The following is a 12,239-nucleotide window of genomic DNA, read 5'->3' on the forward strand; positions in this document are numbered from 1 at the left end:
TATCCCTGAAACAAACTCCAAAATTGCCTGGAATGACTGCCTGTCTGATACAAAGTTTCCACGCTGAAAAAAAAGTAACCTCATGTGGCGACTCGCCCGAATTCATGCTAAAATTCTGGGCCAATCTTGAGTTGAATGTTGTCCTTTGCCAGATCTGCTCTTGGTGCCTCCACCCACTATAATAAAATCGGGATGTTTGTTTTGTATATTGCAATGATCTTCCATCCTGTATTTTGCTTGTGTACCCTACCCACACAGGAACCAAGCTCAGTAAGGGTATGTTCACATGGAGGAAAAGGTGGTGGAAACCTTTCCCGCGCAGCATCGGCATACCATCGCGGCATCCCAAATGAATGAGCCTAATCGGGAGTGAGTCTCAAGCCACAGAATCCGCTTTTTCCGCTAAAATCAAAAAAAGAGGGGGGGGGGGTGGGGGGGGGGGGGAGAGTACACACCTATCTTCTGTTATTGTCTCTGTCCATGGGACATGTCAGTCTTTCTGTCTCACTGTTGGCATTGGTTTGTGATCCAGTAGATGTGGCCCTGCCAAAGTGGGAGCAAAATTGCACTCGGACACAAAGGTGTGATCACTACATCACTAACCAGGCCCACAACAGTGTATAAGTTTAGAAAGGGTTTTGATGGAAGTACTCTCAAAAAAAAAAAAAAAAAAAAAAAAAAAAAACCTCCTGACTCTCCAGCATGGATTGACACCCATCTGGATATTCCAATTTATGGTAGGCTCTCCTCAGAAACCAAGTAGGTGTTGCACTGCCTGAATTTCAGAGAAGGATAGAATACAAGGTGCCTATTAAGTCTCCCTTCCACCTAGTAGCCACGCTGGCTCTAATATACTCATTTGTGTCCGAGTTTTAAGGGTATTGCTTTTAATTCAAGTGTGTCCTTGGCTGGCACCCCTCTTACAACCTGGCAGCCAGCTCTCTGCAACCGTGCGGGATGCTAAAATGCCCCTGAAAAACGCTCCCAACACGTTTCATCTGCCAGTAGCCAATATTATCCCAACTCCTAATAGGGGGATGTGATTATAATCGGATACAGTGATGGACTGGCTGCACACATGTAGAGCAGTGGGCACTTGGAAACTCTTCCACCACTTTGCTGTAAAGGAAATGTACTTTGGTACTATAGTGTAAGGACATCCGCTGTATGGCGTAAGAACTGGTTTTCTAAGCAGTGTTATAAGCTGCAAAATGTAGTCGAAAATGTGACATGGCTTTATGTATAATGGCATCCACCAGACATCTTTATACACTTTGATTTTTTTCATCCTGACTTTAACCTTGAAATCTGCCATCCACTTACTATACATTAGCATTTTCCTAAGGAACAGATGCATATAACCACATGAAAGCCACTACTACTGCTTATTGGAAGAGTCCATCAAGTAGATGAAAGAACTCTTAAGTGACAGTAAAGGTATAGAAGCTTCTAATGCAGATTTAGTCTGAAGAGCGCTTGGGATATTCTGTTTGAGGCTGGTTTACGTAGTACAAGTGTGCTAATCATAACTCTAATTAAAAAAAAAATAAAAAAAAAATTCAGTTCTTAAAGGGGTTGTCCGATTTTTGTGACATATTGAGACAAATGTATGTTACACATTTTACCAGTTTACTTTCTGAATAACTTCATCGATCTCTGCTTGCTGTTAGTCATTCTGCTTACTTCCAGTGGGTAAAAATCAGTCCATGGTCATGTGATGGACACAAGTGCACAGCTCGTCACCACGTGATATGATTACTGTGCTGTGACTTGAACGAGCAGTGCACCTATGTGTCCATCAAATGACCATGGACTGATTTTTATATTCAACTAAAGCAGAATGAATGACGGCAAGCAGAGAAACCAGAAACCAAAGCCAATAAGAGAAAGGGGGCACTCGCCAAACTTCTTGTAAAGTCACCATGTCTTTATTCCATAGTCCGTTTAAAAACCTGACAGCAGCAATGGGAAAAAGTTTGTGCAATTCAGCGTTCAAAGCGACAGGTGTTTTGCACCAATGAGCGCTTATTCTGACCCCCTAACTGCATGCGAGAGCTAGAAAGAGATCTAGAAAATAGTGAGGAATTAAGAGGATATTGGAATTTTTGTTATAGCTTTTTTTCATTATGCAAAAAAAATTTGCTTTTCTCAGTTTAAAAAATAAAATTATGTAAACCTAGCCTTGTATCTGCCAGATATTGTGTAGGTTCACATTGTGCCAACAAAACTGCTCTGACCTGTGAGGCATGAACTTAAAGGACCTTCACCTTCTCTCAAGTGGATGGATTGCTGAAGTATGGAGACCGGTGTTTCAAAGACTCTGATGTTTGACTACAAACTTGGAGGTTCACATCATGAACACTGTCCTCTTCTTCAAACCATTACTGTATGGGTCCATTCACACAGAGGAAACTGGTGAGGAATTTGGTGTGGAATTTCAGCGCAGAGAAAGAAACCCATAGAAGTCAATGGAAGACTCCCCCCCCCCCCCCCCCCCCCCAAGCACTGAAATTCCACACCTAATTCCTTACCAGTTTCATACATTTGAATGAACCCTATAAGTGTTTCATGGTGGGAATGGAGTAGGATCTTGTCGAGAGTGACCCCTTTACCTTGAAGTAGTGTACTTGATCTGCAACCGTTTTGGATCGTTAATTTCATAGTAATATCCCTAGTAATGCCTGGACCAAAGGTTTCCAGCAGAACATGGCCTGGGGCATCACATTGCCCTAAACTTCACAGACTGGGTACTGAAAAGTATCTATGAAGTGAGGCGAGCGCAATACTGACATCCTTGTTGCTCCAAAATTCTCAATACATATGTGATATAAAATGTATACGTCAAGAAGTGGGCACTGAACTGTTGGAGGGAAGGGGGGTTTATTCAGGATGCTTTAATCTAGGCAACATTGCAGTGTACAGTTGGTAGGGACCATTCTACTGACAAACTTCCAGAATGTTAGGTTTTTTTTTGTTTTTTTTTTATGCATTTGGAGTATTAGTATTTATTGTGCCATGTATTCAATCTTTTTTTTTTTCTGCTGTTTTTTCTTTTGCTTTATAGAGGATTGCAAAGGACACTATATCTCTCCATTCCATGACATTCCTATGTATGCAGATGAAGCAAATGTAAGTGTACAACCTAAAACTCCTATCCCATCTATTCCCAAAGATTATGGATTGTCGTGTGTGTGCTTTATTTATATATGCAAAAATACAGAAAAAAAAAATATACAACAGGACGCTCCCTTGCATAGAACCTTGCATGTACCCAATATAAACTAAGAAACTTGCCCAACGTAACCATATAGGTGAATAATGCCTTGACATGTTTTGTACACTTTAGGCTGAGGCCCCACGTTGCAGAAATGCAGTTGATTTTTGTCATATTTTTTCGAGCCAAAGCCAAGAATGGCTACAAAAGGAATGGGAAATGTATAGGAATTTCTTATACTTCTCCCTTCTGCTCAAACCACTCCTGACTGGCTGCAAAATCTGCACAAAAAAAGCTGCATTTCTGCAACGTCTGGCCTCAGCCTTAGATGCAGTTTGAGGTGCTGCAGTGTTGGCGTCCAAACCCTCTGTCCCAAGGCTGGAAGCATCAAAGTGGGCTCCAACTTCTTGCGCTTCCTCCTGGCACTTCTATAGCGTAATTGGGATTAATAGATCAGTCGGAAACGATCACCTGGGAATCTATTTATTGCGTGAAAAACAAATAACCAGGTAGCAATGTGTTGCGGAGCTACTGCTCCTTCTTCAGACTCAACTGAAGATGTTAAGCGTGTCATAATGGTTCATGAAAAGAAAGCTTTCATCCAATTAGGAAATTATCTTCTTCCTGGTCTTAATCATTAGAAGCGGCTGATAAACAGAACCTTTGGAGACTTCCTTTGTGTAGCATGCCTCATTAACTAAGGCTGTGTTTGTTTGGCAGCTATAATAGGTTAGTATTCAATAATTATTCAGTACTTTATCTCTGTAGCTTGGTAAAATTATTTGCATATCTTTTAAGAGCACATCTTCAGCTTTTTAATTATGGTAATTACGGGCATTATTAGACATGTTACTTGTATACTTTGTTTATATGTCTTATACTTTTTGAAAGTATCTTTCAGGACTTATCCAAAGTCCCTGAATGTCCTTGTATCAAGAGAGTTACTATAATGTCATGTAAATTTACATCAGGACATCAAGAACCATATAGAGGTAAAAGCCGTGTTATGAGATCAAGATGCATCGGACATGGGGTTTATCTGGGTGACAAAAATAACATAAGAGAGGAGAGGATCAGACAAGACTGGTGCTACAGGAATCCAAAACTGTCTATATTAGATGGTACCCAATGGATCCTGTTGAATTGGGTATCCTTAGTACTATGGTCCCCACACTGTCAGCCTTTCTACTAAACAGATGGAAGAGTGAGTACCATATATACTTGAATTTAAGCTGAGGCCCTAATTTTACTCCAAAAAACTGGGAAAACTTATTGACTCGAGTATAAGCCGAGGGGGGGGAGGAGGGAATGCAGCAGCTACTGGAAAATTCAAAATTAAAACTGTCGGAGTTTTTGGGTGCATGGGTGCAGTAGATGCTGGGAAAGGGAAGGGGTGTGACCAAATATGCCATAAAGAGTATGGGGTCTGTCTCACAAGCCATCAATCCCAATAAAACGTGTACACTCATCGGCCACTTTATTAGGTACACCTGTCCAACTGCTCGTTAACACTTAATTTCTAATCAGCCAATCACATGGAGGCAACTCAGTGCATTTAGGCATGTAGACATGGTCAAGACAATCTCCTGCAGTTCAAACCGAGCATCAGTATGGGAAGAAAGGTGATTTGAGTGCCTTTGAACGTGGCATGGTTGTTGGTGCCAGAAGGGCTGGTCTGAGTATTTCAGAAACTGCTGATCTACTGGGATTTTCACGCACAACATCTCTAGGGTTTACAGAGAATGGTCCGAAAAAGAAAAAACATCCAGTGAGCGGCAGTTCTGTGGGCGGAAATGCGTTGTTGATGCCAGAGGTCAGAGGAGAATGGCCAGACTGGTTCGAGCTGATAGAAAGGCAACAGTGACTCAAATAGCCACCCGTTACAACCAAGGTAGCCAGAAGAGCATCTCTGAACGCACAGTACGTCGAACTTTGAGGCAGATGGGCTACAGCAGCAGAAGACCACACCGGGTGCCACTCCTTTCAGCTAAGAACAGGAAACTGAGGCTACAATTTGCACAAGCTCATCGAAATTGGACAATTGAAGATTGGAAAAACGTTGCATGGTCTGATGAGTCTCGATTTCTGCTGCGACATTCGGATGGTAGGGTCAGAATTTGGCATCAACAACATGAAAGCATGGATCCATCTTGCCTTGTATCAACGGTTCAGGCTGGTGGTGGTGGTGTCATGGTGTGGGGAATATCTTCTTGGCACTCTTTGGGCCCCTTGGTACCAATTGAGCATCGTTGCAACGCCAAAGCCTACCTGAGTATTGTTGCTGACCATGTCCATCCCTTTATGACCACAATGTACCCAACATCTGATGGCTACTTTCAGCAGGATAATGCGCCATGTCATAAAGCTGGAATCATCTCAGACTGGTTTCTTGAACATGACAATGAGTTCACTGTACTCCAATGGCCTCCACAGTCACCAGATCTCAATCCAATAGAGCATCTTTGGGATGTGGTGGAACGGGAGATTCGCATCATGGATGTGCAGCCGACAAATCTGCGGCAACTGTGTGATGCCATCATGTCAATATGGACCAAAATCTCTGAGGAATGCTTCCAGCACCTTGTTGAATCTATGCCACGAAGAATTGAGGCAGTTCTGAAGGCAAAAGGGGGTCCAACCCGTTACTAGCATGGTGTACCTAATAAAGTGGCTGGTGAGTGTATGTTGATAATCCACAGGGTAGGCAGAGTATTATAAGGCTTGCAGTTACACTGGTGTTCAGGGACTGCAGCAGTGCCAAACTTCTCCAGTGAATGCCATTGGACTAAGTAGACTGCTAGAGGGAAAGTAGTCCACTGTGGAGCCCCATATCAATTTGCTCCAGTGTTGGGGCGCTAGCTATGGTTTCTCAACCTTGGTCCACTTAGTGTAAGGGTAAGTTCACACAGTTTTTTTCTGGTCAGGATTTTGAGGCCGTATCCACCTCAAAATCCTGACCAAAAAGACGGCTCCCATTGAAATCAATGGGAGCCTTCCCCCCCCCAGGAGCTGGTTTGTTCTGGCTCCCGGAAAAAGAAGAGATACTCACTCACTCACTCACTCACTCACTCACTCACTCACTCATTCTTTCAGGCAGATTCGCCTCGCGACATCCGCCTGAAGACACTCCCTCCTGTCTAGCCCCATTCATTTGGGCCTAATCCAGAGCGGACTGCACGACTGGATGCCGGGGCACTGCCTCCTTCTTTGTCCACAGCGTCATCTTCAATGTCTTCTTCTGGCACAGGCTCGTAACTTCGAGCAGAGCAGACCACACAGGCCACGGGAAAATGGCCGCTAACAATAGGCCAGGGGATGAGTAGGGGCTACCTAAGGCTTGTGTCCACTCTTCCCTTTTAACAACATCTAACAAGTCTATGACCCTTCTGGTATTGTAACTTGACTGACAGAAAGCCACAAAGCCAACCCAGTCCTTAGATATCAGGGCAGTTGTATATTTTAACAAACTAATCATAGAAATACTTTGCCCCAGGAGCTCAGTGACGTTCCTCCACCTTCTTTCGGCTGCCATGTGTCTTGCCATAAGATGACAGGTGCAGCAGGAGTCTTTAAGCCACAATCCCGGATTAATCCCTGTGCATGATCTGTGCTATGATCATGCAAAAAATTCTGCAGCTCCCTAACAGTGAAGGTAACTCGTGTATACTTTTACCTGTCACTCAAGATTTGGTATTCCATTAAATATTCAGTCCCCCTACAAAACTACCATTGGAGAACTGAAACTTTATCGGTTCCATGGATTCAGATAGACAAGACAGACATGTCAGGCCCAGCAGTGAGGGAAGTGTCCCTTGTATCTACTCTCTCCACTTCATGTGTTTGTAAACCACACAACTCATTTTAACATGACATTTAAAAAAATCTACTGGTGTAAAGATGTAGACAACATAAAAGCCACACTGCGGGCCAAGCTGTTGCACTGTGCTAAGCCTACAGCAGTGTCAGTGGGGTTGACTTAACACAGTAGCTCAAAGAACACCATAGAGAATCCTTGTGTCTTGCACCGTCCCTCAGGCTCCGCTCTTGGCATAACCGTGCGTTGGTCTTAAGCCCAATGCTCTTTGTAAAAGGAGTATCCATTTCTACAGATTTTGCTAACTACTTAATTGACAGTATTCCCTTTATCTCTAACAGCAAGTCTTTTTTTTTTTATTAAAGTATCAAGTAACAGTATACAGAAAAATCTCTACGGGTTTCATGTGCAACTGTTTGCTTCGCAACGCGTGTGTGTACTTTTGTCTCGTGCTGTGAGATTTGTTTTATTTAATCTTTCCTTCAAATGAGCATAAATCCGTGGATGTAAATGTCACTGTCCATACAGAGAGAAATAATAGTGCGGCAGCTAGGGAGTCTGATGGAATTGGCATTCACAAAGAGTGCAGAAACGTTCACAGAAAAGGATCTGCATGGGGTAACTGGATGGCTCAACGTCCAGTCGTGAAGGGCACATCAGGCATTAGCTGGATCAATTGTCTGCAAATGAAAGATTGGAATGTAAAGAGAACTTTTAAAGATCGCAGTGGCTAGGTACCCGAACGTCTCATGTGTCACGCAAATACTGTTAGGTCTTTTTATTTTAGGAGGACATAAAAGATGACTTTAAGGTAGAATACCCAAAAGGGTTTGTCCAGATTTACAATTTGCCAAAAAATAGGAATAATTATAATAATGAAAATCCAGTTGAGGGAGTCTATTAAAATATTGCCTATGACAAACGCAATGCTTACCACCTAAATGACGTTCTGTTTCCCTTCTGACACTGGGTTTATGATGCTCTCGGCTTCTTGCCTGGAAATCAAAGACTGAGGCTGGTCACCAGTGGCTGGTTCAGCCAAAAAAATTGGCACCCACTCTGCCAGAACACTCATATTGGGCATGAGGCCTAAGGGATCTGGAAACTGACTTAGTCTGTCTCGGTTTCAGTCTTTGCCATGTACACGTAACCTTAGGCTGGGTTCACACGGGGTTTTTTGGATAGATTTTGACACGGACTTTGCGTCAAAATCCGGCTCTCAAACCTGCCTCCGATTGACTTAAAAAAAACACTCACGGATAAAAGAAGCGACCTGCCCTTTCTTCATGCTGGCAGGTTGTGACGCTCCCTCCCGACTTGGTCCATTCATTTGGGCCTAATCCAGAGTGAAATGCTGCGACTGTCAGAATCCGCGACAGGTGCGGCTACCCGTGGGAGGTGCTTTTTGGACCAGATTCTGAGGTGGCTTCCCACGTCAAAATCCGATCCAAAAAGTTCTGCCTTAGAGTACAAGTTAGTAGGCGTGAGATTGAGGTAAAGTTGGACAAGTAATTTCTGCTTTCTTTACGCTGTAGCAAGCTGCAGAACATTCTTGGGTAAGATGGAGGTGCGCAGTCTTATAATGCAGGGGTCCAGTAATTGGCTTTCTGACCTGGAACAGAGTTTTTGTAAGTTCCCCAATTCTCCGGTTTTCTTTCAATCAGTATTGAGATGCAAAACCTTTACTATTTCCTCTATAATACAAGTGCAGGTCTTCAGTTCTTATTTTACAAGGCCGAACTTTGGAATGTAGGTCTCAAAATGCAAGCGTATAAACTTTCTAGCTGGACCCTGGATATCAGTCAAGCCCCGCCTCCCTGCCAGAACATTCTTTGGTAAATACCACTAGGATAGGGGGGATCTTGCTTCTGGTTTTGCCCTGGAAGGTTTTATCCTGGAATAAAAGGCACATTAGTGTAAATAACAGTGCGTAATAGAAAACCAAAACCATATGAAACAATTCCGTGTATTATTAATGGCGCAAACACAATTCAAATAAATACTTGACATCTATAAATATTGCTAAGTTTTTTTTTTTGTTTTTTTTTTGTAGATTGAGTCCATATAGAGCTCACAATGTACATTTTCCCTATCAGTATGTCTTTGGAGTGTGGGAGGAAATCCACGCAAACACGGGGAGAAAATACAAATTCCTTGCCAATGTTGTCCTTGGCAGGATTGGAACCCAGGACTCCATTGAACCCAGTGCTAACCACTGAGCCACTGAGCCACCGTGTTGCCCTCACGGATATTAACCATTTCATGAACATGCAAAAAAAAAAAAAAAAAAATGCAGACTGATGGAGAGCTCTATATAGCTCTTGTTTACTGCAATCCATCATTTCTAGGTTTAGGGTTTCGTTATACGGCACTTTTTTTTTTTCAGGTGGACTTTCCTTTTTAAAGAACAGACACTTCCATGTGTCCACACGAGAAATCAAGATTACTATCGATCTCTGACCATAAATCAAACAAGGTATGAGGTGGCAGGTTTTTTTTTGTTTTTTTCTCCGATAAACCTGGACTTTGATTTGTCAGCTTGTAAAGTCAAAAGATAGGAACGAAACTGGTTTTACTGTCGTGATCTCTGTAAGAGTAAACTCTATTTGTTTTCAGCCGCCTTAGAGAATGGTTCTCCAGCTTTAATATACTTCAGAGACTTCACTGAAATGCTGGCTGTCTTTGTACATCTCAGTACTTTGAATTACAAAGTACATTGAAAAGTCTATTAAAAAGTGATCCTGATCTTCTGGAAATGTGCACATGTACCAAGGCCGCTAATTTGTCTCTTAAAAGGGTCTTCTCTCTGAAGCAGAGGGATAAATCTCTGGTCCTTCTGTTCTGCTAAATAGGAGAGTAGCATAAAGGAACATAACATGGGGGAACAGTTTGGCATCTACCTTATTTATTTTTATTTTATTTATTATGCTTATATAGCGCCATCATATTCTGCAGCGCTTTACAGTCATTGACAGTCACTGTCCCATATAGGGCTCACAATCTATATTCCCTATCAGTATGTCTTTGGAGTGTGGGAGGAAACCGAAGTACCTGGAGGAAACCCACGCAAACACTGGGAGAACGTACAAACTCCTTGCAGATTTTGCCCTTGGAAGGATTTGAACCCAGGACTCCAGTGCTGCAGTGCTAACCACTGAGCCACCGTGCTGCCCATCACCTTACAAACGTCTCCTTCACTGACAACTGGGCTATTCCACTACAGTGCTTTAAAGGGTTTGTCTCAACAGTAAAGATTTTGTTCCCAATAGACAAATAGAAGTCTGACCATAGTAAGAAGGAGAATGGGAATTGTGAATGTGGTGGTCATGTACACTTGTAGCCACCACTCTATTTACATGTATGGGACTTTTACTATTCCATCAATCTCATAGAAGTGCATTCAGGGGACCTTGCGGATCCTGTTCTCATTTTAGCGTTATAAATATTAATTGTATAAATCATGCATTAAGCGTTTTCTATCTTCATAGCACCAGCTGGTGGCCAAAGCAATGTGCATGTCCAACTACTGTGCTGAGTCCTGGTGGACAAACATACATGCTCTTCTCACAGCCAGGTCCTTGAAACTAAAATCACGTAGGAATAACCTTTCTTAAGGCTATTAATATCTTGCTTTGTTTTGCAGGTTCTCGCCGCCATTTTTAAATTATTAATCTTTTATTCTTTATGCTCCGAGAGCACAGCGTTGTCGTCACCACCTCAATCTTCTTTTCCCGATGCCTCCGTTGTGTCTCTCCTCCCCTTCACTGCTTCAGACACAGAGTGGCACTTCAGGAATCGAAATACCGCGCATGTGTGGTTGGCTCTGCCACTTAGGTTCACAGTGAAGAGGAGGAGAAACACAAGTGGCAGAGCCAACTACGCATGCGTGGGATTTCCAAAGTGCCACTTGGCGGCTGAAGCAGTGAAGAGGAGGAGAAACTCAATGGAGGCATCAGGAAGAGAAGACAGAGGCGGTGCTGGGAGTGATGATGACGCTGTGCTCTGAGCATAAAGAATTAAAAAATGAATACCGTAATATGAAAATGGCGGGGAGGACCTGTAAAATAAAGGTAAGAGATGAAGAGCCATTACAAAGGCCATTCCTACAGTCTTTTATTTAAACTTTTAATGATAGAATCCCTTTAATAAAAGGACCAGGGTCTTCAAAATATAAGCATCGTGACTTAAGCAGTCACAAAGCAAATGCAATGCTTAACCACTGAAGTTACGTTCTTCAGTTTCCCTTTTGACATGATCTGGGTCCATTCTGCTTTCTGCTCCTTGGCCCTGTTCATTTAAAAAAAAAAAAAAAAAAAAAAAAAAAAAAAACCTAGGGGGAGAAACCTGCTCCCCTAACTGTTAATGGAGGAAGGTATTTCCTGTGGGTCTGGCTGGGCAAGGAAACAGCAGGAATACTGTACTGGTCAGCCTAAGATCCAGAGGGAAATCTGTAAGGGAGTACAATTTTTGTATAATTTTGCTTTCTGCTTCTAGTCTTTTTGGCCACAACTTCACTTTCAATAACTACGGATTTGAGATAAGCTATTCTAATGTCCTGGCATCCAACGGATCAAGGGGTTCTGGGAACTGCCTTAGATTCTGTCCTTCAGTTTAAGCCTTTGCCAATTTAATCGTGGTACAGTCAATTACCCATGTCTGTAAAATTAAGGTTATTTATAACCTAAGAATAAATTGGGACTGCTCAATGTAGTGTAGGATTCAACTGTGCAAAAAGACAATGTTGCAGATTAAGAATGAAACATTGAATTTTGTAGTCCCCCCCCCCCCCAGTCTACAATCTGTTTGCAATGCTGTAGTAAGTACAGGTAGTCCTCGGGTTACGACAGTCTCGAGTTACGACGTTTCGTGGTTACGACTAGAGATGAGAGCTCCCTTGTAACAGAAAACTGCCAGCACTCCCAGCTAGCAAGGACTAGCCAGCGGCAAATCAATGCTGGTTCTGCAGCAGGCTCGTCCTTGCTCATCGGAAGAGAGCTGGCAGCTTGCTGTTACAAGTGAGCTTGTAAAATAAAACCCTGAAACAGAATGTGAAACTCACCGAATGGTTCAGGGTGGGCGGGCGGGCATTCAGGCCTCCTCTTCCTCCGATGTCCTGACCACTTCCTCCGGCGCTCGCGAACTGATAATGGCCTGGGCGCATGCGCAGTATCATAATGCTTCTACTACGGCTACTGCGCATGCGCCCAGGCC

General features: G+C 42.9%; 1 protein-coding gene across 1 annotated transcript in view; it reads left to right on the top strand.

The window, feature by feature from the left end:
* Positions 1–12,239, top strand: part of PPA1 (inorganic pyrophosphatase 1) — a 63,360-nt gene that overhangs the window by 8,549 nt on the left and 42,572 nt on the right. The window contains exon 2 of the mRNA XM_075258254.1: positions 3,065–3,129. Within this exon, the coding sequence (XP_075114355.1) occupies positions 3,065–3,129 (65 nt within the window). The remainder of the gene's footprint in view (positions 1–3,064; positions 3,130–12,239) is intronic.

Source organism: Leptodactylus fuscus, chromosome 10, assembly GCF_031893055.1.
Source record: "Leptodactylus fuscus isolate aLepFus1 chromosome 10, aLepFus1.hap2, whole genome shotgun sequence".
In the NCBI taxonomy this organism is placed as follows: Eukaryota; Metazoa; Chordata; class Amphibia; order Anura; family Leptodactylidae; genus Leptodactylus; species Leptodactylus fuscus.